The sequence below is a fragment of the Curcuma longa genome, chromosome 3 (assembly GCF_044706935.1).
Source record: "Curcuma longa cultivar G26 ecotype Majalengka, Jawa Barat chromosome 3, ITB_CL_G26_1.1, whole genome shotgun sequence".
In the NCBI taxonomy this organism is placed as follows: domain Eukaryota; kingdom Viridiplantae; phylum Streptophyta; class Magnoliopsida; order Zingiberales; family Zingiberaceae; genus Curcuma; species Curcuma longa.
In genome coordinates, this window is record NC_133863.1 from 5,770,750 (window position 1) to 5,786,436 (window position 15,687).

The following is a 15,687-nucleotide window of genomic DNA, read 5'->3' on the forward strand; positions in this document are numbered from 1 at the left end:
AGAATGCACTTGATATTGAAAGCGAATACATCATGAAATAGAAGAGACTTTACGAACTTACAATATATATCCGGGGTAAACACCATTATTTTCAAAATCTAATGGGTAAAACGTTACAAATATGCACAACGCCTATAAATAATCAATAGAACAAATACACACTATTTAACAGACTTTTTTTTGGAACAAGAATTCGCTCGTTTAATTTTGTTGAACAAAGAAACGCCTTCTTTACCAGTATTTGATCACCTCTAATGGTTTGAAGGCAAGTCTGAATTGAATATTTCAAGCCCTGCATCGTTCTTCAGAGTGTCCTCTATTGAAGTCTCCCAATCATCTACCGTGGGAGCCATAAGACTATTGCTGAGGCCAACATCCTGCAGGTTCGGGTGCAAACCCCATATCATGTCTGGATTTTGAGAATCGAATGCAGTATCTTCTGGCAAGACGCCTTGCCAGTTTGAACCGGCGACATTGTCAACGTTTGCCATCTCATTGGCCATCATGTTCAACATCTCTTCCACGGAGAATTCTTCCTCCATGTTTGAATCTTGGACCACCATCTTCGAAGTGTCAGCTGCAGACGATGAGTCTGGTTCAACATAACACCCCAACTCTTCTTTCTGATCTACCTGTGGAAATTTGGTTTCAGCCTGCTGGAGACATGATGGATCATTCGCAACATCAAAATATCCCACCTTGTCTGTCTTTTCCACCTTGCGAAGCTTGGTTCCAATTTCTGCGTGTTCAAGAACATGGTCCATGGCAGCTGCAGTGTCATTTCCTGTTCTTGGAATCTCTATGCCAGCCTGGAGAGGCACAGACACATCAACACCCAGTTGTTGAGAATCTTGACCGGAGACAGAGGCATCCGCAGAATCTGAGTGATACGAGATTGTGGTTGATTCACATGAAGTGTCACAAGGCAAATTGACCCGGGCGCGAGCTCCATACATAGCCCTTGCAGCAGCATCATAAGCACGAGCAGCTTGGATAGCATCAGGAAAGGTACCTAACCAAAGTCGGCCTCCTCGATTTGGTTCTCGGATCTCTGCGACCCATTTGCCCCATGTTCGTTGTCTTACACCACGATATCTACAATTGGCATTATCTGGGCCTCCCTTACCTCGCATGCACCCTTTCTTCGAACCTTTTGCAGGTGGCTTTTGAACTTGCTTTTCGACATTAGGGAAACCACCATGCTGGTGATTGTGCTGCCTCCACCAAGCAAGGGTTTCAGATATAGAAGCAGAGCCATTACTACCTCTGCGTGCTCTCCTTTTACTAAAACAAAAGAGGTTTTTAGTTGACAAAGTAAAAAACTTGGGAACACATACGGAACAAAGTCACTAATGAGAATATCAACAAACGTGAAGGAAAACAAAATTGATAATCAAACACACCGAGCAAGCAATAACCAAGCAAGAAAGCAACGCACACTGACAACCCCATATCAACCAAAACAACATTTTGGCAAAAGAGCACACACAGCATGCATAACAACACACACAAGGGAAAACATCAAGCAACCCTCATCAAATCTTCAGGAATCCTGAACCAGAGAAACGTTGATATAAAAAGAGTAGTAAAAATGTTCCTGTGTAAACACACAAAATAAAAGTCAACTCAATGGAAGAAACTCTGAATGAAACTGAAACACAGTAAATTCAGGAAGAGATGAATTTATCGTACCTACATACTGTGTAGAAACAAAGTTACCAAGCACCTGCCGCTCCAGAATTCTGCTTTGGCAGAAATCACAAGAGAAGCACACAAAATAAGTAGAATATGTTTGTTAGAAAATCACAAGAACTAAAACTCAGTCAAATAAAACAATGATCTCAATAATTTATATAAATATTTTTTTTCCAAACATTGCTAAATCAATAGGATCAGCTAATGAGAACAGAAAAACTGAACATGACCATTGCTACCAGCCCGGAAAACCAATTCAAACGCTCACAGATCAGATCTCACTAACCATGCACCATAACAGAGGCCATTTAGGTTCAGAAAATCCATTAGACACCAAAAGTCACATCCAATGTGTCAAGATTCAAAAAACAGCTTCAAGGTTCAGCACACAATGGAAAGACTAGGAGTTGTCCACAACTTGATTGGTCGACATGGTAGAATTAGTTTAGACGATAATGGGAATGATATTGCTAGTAATTGATGTTCTCAATTTTGATGATAAAGAGAGGAGGATATTATTAGTATGGTACAAATTGAATGAAAATTTTATGAGACTGACATGACCCACCATACTTAGAGATGAGTGAGTTTGGTTGTTAGGAAGTAACACATATAAAAAGTTTCACTTATAGGGATCAGAATTAATAAAATAGATATGATAGGGTTTAGACATGTTCAAAGGTAATTGCTAACTTAGATTGTGTCTACGGGTTCAAAGGTAATTACTAACTTATAGTGGAATGCACTAGAGTGAGAAGTCTTGGTAGAGGGAGAAGTAAGAAAATGTTTAAAATGATTAATTGATTTAAACATTACTGATGAGATTATAGCCTACATAAAGCTCAATGTAGAGAGTCAAGATTCATGTGGCCGGTAGAAATAGTAGGGACAAACAAATGTTGTGATGATTATGAAGATCAATTACCTTTCCAAGGATAGGATGTTTTGTTCATCGACTTGTATCATTTCTGTGTGGCATGTGTACTTAAGAATTTCTTAAGCTAGTTACACGAATGAAAGACCCAAAAAAACTACTTCGACTATTACTGGTCGCTTTAACAAAGACAATACTAATTGGAGAAAACATTTTAGAGCCAAAAATTCAACCAACCTTCATTCTTCGTTGCCCAAAAATTTATGCTATCAATTGGTACACGCAGGAAAAAATTATCCAACTCAGAATAAAATTATTACCAATGAGCTCGGGAGGCTCTGATATATAAACACACATACCTACAAGTAACAAGCATCACTTACGACTGCATCAAATGGCCGAACTAATTCGATAAGTATTAGCAACACCAAAACCACAGAGAAAACGTACGAGGTCGTATGTATCCACTTCCTTAATTGCATCATAACGTAACGAGTGATGGTAACACTGATCGTAAAAAGAGAAAAAAAAATTCCAAATTTCATTGAAGACCCTACCTATAGCAGAATGAACAAGCAATAATCAAGCAGAGGGACCTAAAACAATGCAAAGAGCAAATCTACGGAAAGCAAAAAAAGTCATTCATCGTTCGTAGAGAAGGAAATAAAACGAAACAATGGATCAAACTGGAGAATATACATCTAATCGGAGCAAAGATCCTTCTCTCACCTATCCGTCTCTGTCATCTCCTGCGGCTCCTTTTTCTTCTCCGTTTAGGGCTCCAATCTACCTCGCGGTTTCGACTTTCCGCTTTTGGATGTTTCTTGGGCTCGAAGAAAACTCTTCAACGCTTCCCCGCGGTATTTATATAGTAATAAGGGCCTCACGTGGGAGCCGTCGTGTCCGATGCTCAACGCAGCCGTGGTCACGTGGCGTTGGAATCCCGTTCCTTATCCCCCAAGTCATTCCCTTTCCATCTAGCCGTACACGTGTGTCTCAGAGTTGTCGCAGTGGCAATCCGGAGACGCCCACGGCACGGCTTCCCGTTCGAGAAATTAGAACCGTTTGATGGCAAATGAATGCTCAAGATTTATGAACACCACTGGCTTCGAAGGATAAGATGCATAGTAGGCTGGTAAGGACGCGTTTCATTTAGGTCATGGATTAGGTTTGCATGAGTTGGTTGAATCATTGCCACGTAGATTCCGGTAAAGAATAGTCAACTATTTCATTCAAGATTGATTCAAGATATTGATCGATAGAAACTTTTCGAAAAAATAATTCAAGTATATATAAAATTTTTATAATAAGTTCCAGAATGCCTTCAATCAGCTCAATCAAAGAACAAAACAGATAAAGTAAATTCTAACGAACAACATGAGGATATAATCAAATTCCAGAATGCATTCTTTTCATCTCAATCAAAGAAGAAACAGATTAAGTAAAATATAATCAAATTTCAGGAAAAAAAATTTCGTCTTAATAGGAGAAGAAAAAGGTTTGGTGAATTCTCAAAAACACCAAATCAAGGAGAACTGAGCAATGAACATCAGCTATCAAAGATAAGATTTTATTTTATTTTTTCAGCTCTAATCTCTCAGCCGCCTTAGGCGATCCACCCACTGGTCTTCCGGCACTTGATTCGCCCATTCCGGAGGGATTCCATGGAACGCTACTCCCCTCATCGCATCCACGACCATCGCTGCATTCTCTGGAGTCAACGGCGCGCTCCTCCGCCTCTCGTCCTCGCTGAACGCCCTCGAGATTGATGCCTCCCGCTGCCTCACCCTCTCCTCTTCCTCCTCAGCCTCTTCATCCGCCGCCTCTTCCTCCACGCCTCCACCGGCGCCGCCAACGGGAAATCCATTCAGATCCAGAGCGGATAGGACACCCTCAGCGTCGAGAAAGAAGACGCCAGGGCTAGGGTTCTGGATATGGAACACGCCGCCGTTGGATCGGATTGGGGAGGGGACAGCAGCCGCGTGTTCGTCGGAATCGGAGCTGGGTGCAGATCCGTCGTCGTCGAGAGCGGATATGGGTTGGTAGCGAGCGTCGTCGTGGGATTCGTGGTCGTCGTCATCGTCGGTGGCGTCGTCGGCTGTGCAAAAAGGAGATTGAGAAGGCGATCAAAGTGTAAGACTGGCAGAGATCGGAGATTACCTCGGTGGCGGTGGTGGAGACCGTTGGAGATGGACATCGTCTCGCCGACAGCGCGTTGGCAAACACGCCTGCAGATCCGTCGGAGAGGAAGAGTAGAATAGGGCTGATGCCTCGAGGCCCAAACCACACCGCACTTTATCGGGAAATTCTCAATTTACCCCTGCAAACTTTAGCTTCATCTCCATTTTTAACTTTATTTTCATTGAACCATCAATCCAATAAATAATAGTCGAGTTCTGTAATGAGTAATCCCATTCTTCAAAAAGTCCATTCGATCCTTTTTCTAGTATCGCAACTTGATTTTGAAAGGCAACAAAACTTCCTTTTCTCCATAGTAATGCACTCTCGTTAGAGATCCTTCACAGAGCAATTTCATTCCTTGTGGATAGGCAATTCACTGAAGATCACCTTTTATACTCATTCCACTACATATAGAATCAGAGAATTCAGCTCCATATTCCTAATCTTCTCGAGCTCCCCTTGTTGCTTCCTGCACTCCCCCTCTGATGATTTTCAATCTCCTCATCCTTCTACTTCCAACAACTTATATTGTCACCAATCTTACTATCTTCTCCTCTTAGTGTAGTGATACGCTATCTCCTCTAAAATTGGGCTACTCACCAAAAGCCTTCGCAGGAAGGGATCGCCAGGGGAGGCTCATTGTTGCAGTCGACCATCCCAACCCTCTTCGTCAACAATTGATCACCTTCACTGCCGGTTAGCATATAAAGAGCATATCATTTTCTTAAAAAAACATTTAATGACTATATCAAGGAGTTCATTACCTTCAACAACATACAATGAAACAATAAAAAAACAATGTGGTAGCAAAACTCAGCTTCACTTGAAGGTTATGAGGGAAAAAGAAAGAACGAAAGAAAGAAAGAAAGTGTACATGCCACAACTGCATCAAACAAACCATTGCTTGGTTACTCAAAAAGAATGTTCTCCCAAAAAGGACTCGCCATGATGCGAGTAAAGCATACAGAATCTGAACTCTAATGAACCAGGCCCCAAGTTAGTTCACAGGAGCATAAGAACCTCGGTTGTCCCTAGCATATCCACTTGACCGTCGTGCAAAATCACCTAGCATATTCTGCAAGGAAGATCAGCAGTCATTATAACTGAATAAATTGTAATTTCAATAAAAAATGACGAGTAGAAAATCTCAATTTTTAGGATTAAACTTGATGCTAACTTGGTGTAGTACAATTTTCATTAAGATAAACAACTTCATACACAAACATACCTTTGCTCTGTGTGGCAAGCTGAGCCAAAAATCTAAGTTTGGAATAGCCTGGCAAATTGCAATATTAGCCATTAAGATTTACACTGATATTTATGGGTAAAGTTGCTTCTAGCAACACTAGAGAAGATATTTGCATAAAGTTGTTTCTAGGAACACTAGAGAAGAAAACAGTTTGTGCATATTTTCAGGTTCAAAATAATCAACACAACTGTATCAAATAGCTATCAGATGAAACTGGATTCACATTCAAGCAGAAGTAAGAAAAGGCTTGTCCAACGGCTATCATTAATTGTTAGGTCAGCAACTATGAAAACTTCAGTATTCTACTAGTTCTTTTTTTGTTCTTTGACAATTTTCTTGCAAATCATACTCATCAAGGTCCCACCTGCATAGGGAATAATCTAAGAAGAAGGTTCTGTAGTTGTCACAAATCAACCAATATCAAAGCAGATAACCCGAGTTGGATTGATATTGGCAAAGGCATGATTTGGTGTTTTCAGAGAAATTGGTCAGCTTATGAAGATTGATGGTCAAATTTATAAAGATTAGGGTTCAAAGAAATAGCTAGAAATCAGCAAGATTTTACTAGAAAACGGATGAAATCAATTGCAATTTCATCAAATTAAGAGGAAATTCATTGTGTTGATTGCAATTTGGTTAAGTTTGGCTAATTCTAGAAATTCATTGTGTCGATTGCAAGATTTTTCACCCATCCAATTTTGAATTCTAGTGAATTCACATGTGAGAAAAAAGAGTCTTCATTGCTTGCTTAAATCCCATGATTCATCACAACTCCTTGTCCTCATTATTATTTTTTCTGTTTTCTTATTGATTTAGATTTCACAAGTTCTGATGATCCAATACAACCAGTACTGAGATATTTTTGAATCCACACCAATATCTATTTTGACAACCATGAAAGGTCACATATCCAGAGAAAAAGCGGTCATGGCACATTGAGCATGCATACGTAGGTTCTGGAATTTGGGAGGATCTATGTACCCAACTAAACCAATTGATGGAATTCTAATTTCTAAGTGCAAGAAGAGATGGATAAGGTTTGCATATCTTTTCTTGCAAATTCTTATACTACATCAAACTCACTCAAAGATTATTAACTTTTCATCAATCTTGTCTTTAACCCAAATTTGTCCTCTTGTGAGAAATGGTTTTCACACTCAATCTAACCTTTAGGACTAATTAGACAAATTCAACTCCAAATATCATCCTGTACTCGATTATTCGGCAACAATCACATGGATAATCCACATAAAAATATCTTGTGTTGCAAGTGAAATCAAATCATTGGGTTCAAGATTTTTGGTTTCCAGATTCAGATCTTTTGACATTTCAAGTTGCACCCAGTAAAACTATGAGTGATATAATGAAATCAAAACAGCATGAAACTAAAAAATATTACTTATTTTGGCTTCAGCATCACACGAAACCTAGCAGATCAAATGCTTGAACACAGACTAGCACAATTTATAGAAGCCAAAAAAACTAGAAGAAATCTTACTTCTGCACCATGAATCCCCTGGAAAAAGAACCTGTAGACCGTGCCTAGAAGGATGTAACCCACTAAGAAGCACAAAATGCTGCAAGCACAAAGCAGGAACAGTTGCCTTAGCATTATAGAATTTTTATTTATAAAGAGAAGCATGGAACTAATCAAAGCACAACAAGCCAAAGAAGAGCTATGACTTATGGTGAAACACACATCATAATTACTGTTCCAAACAAGCCCCATCCTCTTCCATTTACATAAATAACTTTTGCACACCCAGATGGATGCCTAAGTGCCACGGCCTGCAGAGTTCAGTTCAATGATGTCTGTTATCCTTTAATCACTTTATATGAAAAGTTAACCCTACATTAAAGATCATTTATATAACTGCAGGAGAGAAGGATTTAAGTTTAAAGTTAATAGCATTCACTGTCAGTATATCATCAACAAACATCTAATAATCCTTCAGCTAAAAGAAAAAGATCAATCAGAGATTATAAGATCATTATATGCTTCCCAGTAAGTAGGTTGAGCAATTCAGTAAGTATCTAACTAGAAGCAAATGATAATAAAATGAGAGTACTGGAACAAAAATTCTAAATTCCCAATAAAGGAATAAGAAAGAACCATATCTTGAACAAGTCTTAGTATATGATAACTTGCAGGAATTTAATTAAGAAAGTAATCATATACATAAACAAGAGCAACCAAGATTGATTTTAGAGAAGGTGAATCAATTAAAATTGGTAGTGCCAGGAGGGTAGCAGTCACTAAGAATTTTACTCAAAAATAATAAATAAATAAATGTATTGCTCCTAACTTGAGAAGATATTACTTTTGATAGAGCTAAATAATTGAAGATTCAGCAAATGTTGTATTGCCAGAAACTATTGATATATATACTATCAAAGACCAGCAACTCCTAGCTAGTTCATTCTTCAGGTATCCACTAACTTAATTATCATGATTGTGGATATTAAACATAGCGGAAAAGAGTCTGATCGCTGTTTCCTTCTCATAGTTGTCAAACATCTTTTTCTTGCATACACGAGAACTACATGAAAACCTGGATGTTCTCTTTTTTTATTCAATTCTAGAGAGAAAAGGAAGTAAAGATTTTTGCACTCACATAGTCACATTTTCCTGTAATGTTCAGAGAATTTGGAACCTGTGAGTAAAATTACTAGTGAAATTTTAGGAAAGTCAAAATCAAATAGATAGCCATAAAATCTAAGCATGCATGTATTGGTGTAAAAAATGGAATGGCATACTTGGACTTCATTTGAATCACAGAAGATGGAAACAGAAAGCGAGCAATTATCCTGGGTTCCAAATGAAGATGTCTTAACAAGAACACCTTTCAGAGGATTCTTCTGATCTGTTCTACAATCAGTAGTAAGTAATATCAGTTTTATTATTAACAAATAGCAATGAACAATTTTATTGGAAACTCAACATGTGAAAAAATGGCACAGAAAAATCCTAGAAATGTGCAAGTACTTCAAGCTGATCCAGAACAATGGACCATATACTTGACATAGATAATCAACCAGTAAAGTGCCGTGTTTTCAGCACTCACAACAGGTTTCATTCAAAGAGCTAGAGGCTGCACCTTGCCTTACCAGCATACAGTCAATTATTTTTATAAGGTTCTTGAGTTTCTTTTGACATTACCTAAGATTTTGTGTGTGCACTTGTGTGCTGCTGCTGCCAATTAGCAAAATAATTCAAGATTTGAAGCAGCAATTTACCATTAGTTAAACTTTAAAGTCTAGGTTCCAGTTTGCATGCGCAAGTAACTTAAACAGAGAAATAATGAGGTCTCCTACTCCAACATAAGAATCAAGCATGTCCTGAGATACAAAACCAATAATCTATGGGTTTAGTAACATGGTTGAGCAATGATTGTTCAGAGCATTGTTGTAGATTGTAGCTTGATCTAATAAAAATTAAAATGCACAAATAAATATGCTATCCCTTGCAAAATCATACGTTAACAATGACAAGTCCATAACTATCAGAACTGATAGCATAGTAATATAACACTTTATAGCAAGAAAGTCATAAGATGCATGAGCAAAACAGAGATGTGATTAGTAAAGACACATGAGAAAAAATGTTTTGGTTCAAGAAAGAAACAAGTTGACTCAAGATGTTGTAAAAACAAGGTCAGGAAGAACAGAATTACAAAATTAGAAATGATGAGAACTGAGAAGTATAATGGATCCCTCTGAGGATATGCAATTACTAAGCAAGTAACAGAAACACCATCATTGTAGCCACCCAAATATCAAGGCCAACTAAAATTCATAGTTGGTCATAGTAGTAACCACCAAATGACTTCAATATCCTCCCAAAGCCAACACAAAGGAGTTCAACAGAACTTAAAAAGGATCCAAATTGTATTAATAAGATTGATAATGGATAAAGTTGTCACGATGACAAATTCAAATGCACAGCATGTAACCTGCCTATAAGTTTGATTAATGAAAATCAAGAGAAATAAAAAGTAAGCCTTACCTATAAGAGCAATGTATAAATTCGAAGACCTCCCAATAGTTATGCAAACAGGATATCCTACACATACAACTAATATTAGTACAATTGGAACTACCACACAAATGTAAGAGGAATAAAGGTTCAAAATCTCGAGCTCTACTGAAGTTTCACATTTTGCGTAAAACAATACTATTTTGATACCATACCGGGGTTTCAACATATGGTGCCAACGGATAATTGGAGGGGGAAGGAGAAGGAAATGAAAAGGAAGAAGAAAAACATTGGAATTTGTCTAAATAACAATGCTACAATTTTGAGATTCTATTATACACTAATAGCAAACATCATTTCAAGTGGTTTGTAGCTTGTGAAAAAGTGTCGAATGTTAGTATGACATAATACCCATTGACATAATTAACACAACACAAATTGATTACTACACCGAGTAATATTGAATTTCAGTAATTTATCGAAATGGTATGTTTTGACCATGCTGCTCAACACAATACGAGATTTCAAACCATGTAGGAATTACTATTGGCCCTGGAGAACATTGATCATCATGACAAATTGATGATGGCAAAATATTGTCTTTTGCTATTATTTTTAAACTTGAATAGCGAGAAATTATAAAAACACTTGATTAAATACAAAATAAATAGAATGGACAATTATTTGCAAAGGCAAAGCATCCAAAGGGCTAAATGAGTTCAATACTGCTTTTGAAGATTGAAGTTAGATTTTTTTTTTTAGTTATACATAGCCTCACCACTCATATTCCAGATAGCCCTTCTTGGTGTATATTATTTGTCCAGTAGACTCTGCTAATAGCTCAGTGTAAATAGATTTAATTTAAATCCTTAAGTATGAAGAAAATTCTTCACAAATTAAAGGTTTAAGTAGAATTATGATTGAATCTATAATATGCAATTTAGTATGTGAGTTATAATATGCAATTTAGTATGTGAGTATAAGATCCATTAGTCAGGATGCGAGTAAATGCTCTGTGATGTTGAAGATAATCCTCCATGACCAACATAAGAAATAGGACTGCCTGGTAAATGCTCTGTTGCATAATTTGGTTAACTTGTACTTCAATAATTTCCTTCAATGACACACTGCTGACATTAAACATAGACAGGACAAATCAGACATAGGAAAAATGTTAATTTATTCCCTTTTTTGGCACTGATAAAGTATATACGAGTAAAAAGATACCACAAACAAGAGAACATGCTACCTTCTATGTTGCTTGCCACAAGTGCACTGCATGTCATACCACAGTAAAGTGGTCCACCACAATCCTATTTACATAAATCAAAGAAAAGTCAGAGAAAACCAAATCTCCATGCCTCTATGATGGATAAAAATTGGGCAATTATGTAACAGTCATCTGAAAAGCAAGTTCAATTAACAGCAACAAGCCAAGAACTGCTCCTATGTCCACTACTTTCAAATTTCAGATAATTCTATCAGCAATGTGCTACAGTATCACCTAGCATTATGAAAGAACAATCTATCACAATATTATCTTTCAAGTATAATACAGCTATAGTACCATGGCAAATTTGTTCAGAGAAAATACCTATATACTTGACCAACCAAAAGGTTTTATCATCAAACAATCATTTTGAATAAAATTTATTAGTTAACTAAGGTCTAAAGCACTACTTAAAAAGTTCTGATGCAACTACAAATGCAAAATAAAATGAAACAGGGTATATTAAAAGGTGAAACATAACAAAATCAGTTACCTGACAGCCAAAACATCTTGGTGGATCATGGTTGAATATCATTTGATCACAGAGCTGTTCAGATCGAGATAGAGTCAGATACATAGAATAGCATAAAGTAAGCAAGATTGTACACACAAAAAAAGAGGGCAAAACTTGTTCTAAAGAAAAAAAATAAACATTTAAGCACTGTGTATCTCAAGTCAAACGGCACAATTGAAACTTTTGTTGGGAGATAAAACACAACTGACTTCCATTCACAGAACTTCTGAGGAGCAAAGGCTTAGGAAATGCACAAACTTGCGACACGTGTTGTAAATAATTTAGTTCCCATGTATTGTATGAATGTTATTTTACTTCTACTTGAAAAAAAAGGTTTATCACTTTGAGTTATTTTATGAATGGAAACACAATGTGGTCACACAAAGAAGAACAGATAATCACAGTTGCCATGAAATTCTTAATAGCCAAATTGTCAATGGAAAACACAAAATGCTGAATCTCTTAAAGCATATGAGACAAGGTGACTCGAAGTCTCACATGAGACAGGCTGGGTTGTTATTGTGACAGGCTAATGCATGCATGAAAGTTTTGTACTTTCATTGCTAAAAGCACAAAGAGTGACAAGCACGACTCTTTAACCTCCACATTGCTGTTCAAAAGGGTATAGATCCTTATAATATTGTGGGAGTGAACCTCATCCAAATGAGCTAATCCTTTGCAACAGATAGACACCTTGTATGATAATGATATCAGATCTAGGAGGGGCCATTGATGGTGTGCAGTCCATCCAGAAAAGACAGGTAGACCCAGCCAAGAGAAGGCTGAAATCTGGAGCAAGAAGAATCACATTAACTCTTGCTTCAATTGGGTCTGGATATTTATAATGAGATGCAATTAGGCACATATGTTCTATTGTTGAACATGCAGAGGGAGACAAGCGTGGGTGTCACTTTGTTGTCCAAAAGGGTAGATAGGTTCTTATATGTTAGGACTCTCTAATACCTCTCTTGCACCTATATCCATATGGCTGGTCCTTTCGTAGTGGGTAGGCCTCCAGCATCACAAGGTAGCGCATGTTACTCTTTACTAAGCAGCTCATGCAACTACAGAAATATGGAGAATAAAGGTAATGTAAATCTACATTGAAATATCACCCTCATCGTAACTTGGTGCAAGCACGAGGAGGATTAGATCAAACTGAACACAGATGGATCTGTTGGCTCAAAGTCCCATAATGAGGGTAGTGGTTTTGTTCTAAGAAATTCTGATGTTGTTTCATTGATAGTCAGATGCAGGTAAATCAGCTCCAGAATGTGAACTGCAGCAAACCTTGGAGCGTGGAGATTACATTTGAGGGTGCAGAACGAGACAGTGGTTCCATGCTCAACTCAGAAGAGCGACCTGCATGACTATATTTAACGACAACACTGTATCATCATCAAGTAATGTTGGTTTCCACTACATGAGGTCAAATCCATTATCTTATGCCTATCCTGAACTCTATGAAAAACTGTATCATTAGTTATTTGTATCATTATTATCAATTTTTATTACCTTATCTGAGTATTTTATTCTCCCGGTACTCCTTACACAACTTGCATAATGGTTTTGAAGCGATAAGAATATTTCATCTGATCGGAGAAGGAACACAGCAGCAACTGATTCCACTGCCTCTTTTGTTTGGCACTCTAAGTTAGTAGAGTATAGCTGGACGATGTTATATTCCACCCCAGCTACAGAATCTTTTGTCCTTGAATTTGAGAGGAGAATTATCAACTCGCTCAAGCTGTTAATATCTTTAGGTTTCTTGTGTTTTATAAAAGACTAATGAATTAACTACCATCAAGCTTGTGGATATATGAAACTTGCCTGCAACAGGTTAACTACATGACGCAAGAGAAATATGTTTATTGTCATATGTAAGAGTTCAAACCATGTTTGTGTCCACAAAATATTCAAGGCCAGCAATATCAGCATAGCATCTAGTTAATTATAGGAAGAGTAGAATATGCCACGGCATATTATTTTGCTAGTAATCAGCCATGGTCATCCTCTATTCAGAGATTGGGGAATCCCAGAGATACAAGTTATGTTGTAGTCATTGACATCAATCTTAAAGAAGGCAACCTGATGAAGCCAACCTGAAACCAGAGTGAAGTGTCATTTACAACCACTTTGTAAAACCTACAAGAAAGAGGAATTGCTCAATGATCAATATAAGACTTTCAGATAACTTCAAAAACACTAGGATCCATAGATCTAATGGTAGGAGGAAAGAAATAGAAAGAAGATGAAAACTCAAAAACTGGTTATCACAGAAGAATATAGAGTAGTAGCTTTTGCAAAACCAAATAACCAGTTTTCTCCTGTAATGGAGTTGGACATCTTAATAGCTCACTACTAAAGAAGATTAGTAATGAACAAAAATTCAATGGAATAGAATAATCTTGCTGTGCACAGGTTTATCAATTGTATATCAGTTGCAACATCAACTGTCTATCTATTACTCATGAAATTGTTCTAGATGTGTTTCCACCTTCCTATAAATTGGATCAGCCTATAGAAGCATGACATATTAGTGGGTTAGATCCAATATGATAGCAAGTATGTGCCATTAGAGAATTTAAATACAAGGCATAGCTCTTGAAGTTTTTTTAGTGGCTGTAGAATAATACTGAAGGCTATGTTACGAAACCTAGACAAATTGAAGGTTAGAAGGCATCTAAATTCAATGTCTACGATCATGATGCAGAAGCCATAGATGATAGATCACAACGTATACGGGAAAAGTAGGCATTAAACACTATCAGAAAATGCTTTTGGCCAATCTAATAGATGTTACAGTGTAATCTAAATAAGATATCTTTGTCAAATTTCAAATTTAGCTCAGTCCAGAAACATCCTTACTCATCTGTACTTGAAGCCCATCCAGATCTACCATTATGAACAGTCATTTCCTTTTGGATCACTTAAACAACCCTATGATTAGGTCCGCACTGTTACCATTTCCCATAATCATCATTTAGTTTAAAATAGAATGGAAAGACAGCAGTCTATGGATGATTCTTTGAATGCCAAATTATAGAGATGGTGTATGGTGACGCAGGTTCCCGTCTTCTAGAGTTGCAACAAATAACAATTTTAGAAGCTCAAGAGGATAACGATTTTGTGATGGAAGATTCTGCTATTGTGCTCTCGCCAGAATCCAAATCAAATTAAATAATTGAACCATTAACTTGAGTGGCGTGCATAACATGGTCACATTAATTCTAAATCTAAAATACGAAGTACACTGGTCCAGATCATATCAACCAACAGAATGTCAACTCAATTGGAGCAATACACAGAGAACCGTAAAGCTTCACGCACTCCTAAAGAGGAGCCACATCGGGTAATAATAAATAATCTAGCACTGATCCTTTAATTCTTTGAACAATACAAGAAGACGAAGGAGAAGAAATTTACAACGAGTTAAAGCTTGGAGGCGAGAGTTGGAGGGTAGAAAAGCAATCGTTAAAAGGAGGAGTACCCGTCTTCGCTGAGAACGCCGTGAGGATATTTGGAGGTGGGCGACGCCAAGCTGTAGTTGTAGATGACGTCCTGGTGGCGGACGCTGAGCTCGCAAGCTCCGTCGCCTCCGCCTCCGAGTGAGAGTTGCGGCTCCAAGGAGAGGAGGAGAAGGGCGAGCGCGACACCATGGCCACAGAACGCCCGCATCGTCATCTCGAGAGGCCGCCGCTCCCTCGACGGGATGCTACGCTGAACCCTGGTTGGAAGGAGACGGATCAGATCAATGAGCTCCAAATTTGCATCTGCCGATCAGAGCAAGGAGCAGTCGATGCTTTAAGTATTAGTTATTTATTTAGTTAGTTTTTATTTATTTATTTTTATACATCCACTCAAATAAGAAAAACGAGCAAAATATTTCATCCAACCATTTAGTCAGTTTTCTATCTAATGTAACTAA

At 37.6% G+C, this 15,687-nt stretch overlaps 3 protein-coding genes across 5 annotated transcripts; all 3 read right to left on the reverse strand.

Moving 5' to 3' along the window:
• LOC141824648 (uncharacterized) lies at window positions 1–3,389 on the reverse strand. 2 transcript variants are annotated; one of them, XM_074711972.1, is made up of 3 exons: window positions 3,299–3,381; window positions 1,693–1,742; window positions 1–1,284 (listed from the first exon to the last, which is right to left on the reverse strand). In XM_074711972.1, exon 3 carries the CDS (start codon window positions 1,131–1,133, stop codon window positions 252–254), a length of 882 nt encoding a protein of 293 aa, XP_074568073.1. In that variant the 5' UTR covers window positions 1,134–1,284; window positions 1,693–1,742; window positions 3,299–3,381; the 3' UTR covers window positions 1–251. The 2 variants fall into 2 exon arrangements, with proteins under 2 accessions (XP_074568073.1, XP_074568072.1); XM_074711971.1 differs by lacking the exon at window positions 1,693–1,742 and having other exon boundaries at window positions 3,299–3,389.
• A 640-nt stretch (window positions 3,390–4,029) lies between these two features.
• Window positions 4,030–4,876, reverse strand: LOC141824910 (uncharacterized). The gene is made up of 2 exons (XM_074712255.1): window positions 4,730–4,876; window positions 4,030–4,667 (listed from the first exon to the last, which is right to left on the reverse strand). The coding sequence occupies exons 1-2, from the start codon at window positions 4,764–4,766 to the stop codon at window positions 4,159–4,161; spliced, it is 546 nt and encodes a 181-aa protein (XP_074568356.1). The 5' UTR covers window positions 4,767–4,876; the 3' UTR covers window positions 4,030–4,158.
• A 692-nt stretch (window positions 4,877–5,568) lies between these two features.
• On the reverse strand, window positions 5,569–15,520 carry LOC141824841 (uncharacterized). Of its 2 annotated transcripts, XM_074712174.1 has the most exons (11): window positions 15,250–15,520; window positions 13,862–13,904; window positions 11,739–11,792; window positions 11,225–11,288; window positions 10,006–10,062; window positions 8,757–8,863; window positions 8,615–8,653; window positions 7,699–7,787; window positions 7,498–7,576; window positions 5,979–6,026; window positions 5,569–5,825 (listed from the first exon to the last, which is right to left on the reverse strand). In XM_074712174.1, the coding sequence occupies exons 1-11, from the start codon at window positions 15,441–15,443 to the stop codon at window positions 5,748–5,750; spliced, it is 852 nt and encodes a 283-aa protein (XP_074568275.1). In that variant the 5' UTR covers window positions 15,444–15,520; the 3' UTR covers window positions 5,569–5,747. The 2 variants fall into 2 exon arrangements, with proteins under 2 accessions (XP_074568275.1, XP_074568276.1); XM_074712175.1 differs by lacking the exon at window positions 8,615–8,653.
• Window positions 15,521–15,687: the final 167 nt, after the last annotated feature.

What these genes read in the sequence shown, in the direction of transcription:
- LOC141824910 (XM_074712255.1), bottom strand. Translation starts at nt 4,766, where the DNA reads ATGTCCATCTCCAACGGTCTCCACCACCGCCACCGAG. An exon ending in TCTCCACCACCGCCACCGAG is followed by an intron (nt 4,668 to 4,729) that starts GTAATCTCCGAT and finishes CTTTTTGCACAG; the next exon opens with CCGACGACGCCACCGACGAT.
- LOC141824841 (XM_074712174.1), bottom strand. Translation starts at nt 15,443, where the DNA reads ATGACGATGCGGGCGTTCTGTGGCCATGGTGTCGCGCTCGCCCTTCTC. An exon ending in GGCGTTCTCAGCGAAGACGG is followed by an intron (nt 13,905 to 15,249) that starts GTACTCCTCCTT and finishes TCTTTCTTGTAG; the next exon opens with GTTTTACAAAGTGGTTGTAA. An exon ending in GCTTGCCACACAGAGCAAAG is followed by an intron (nt 5,826 to 5,978) that starts GTATGTTTGTGT and finishes TCTTCCTTGCAG; the next exon opens with AATATGCTAGGTGATTTTGC.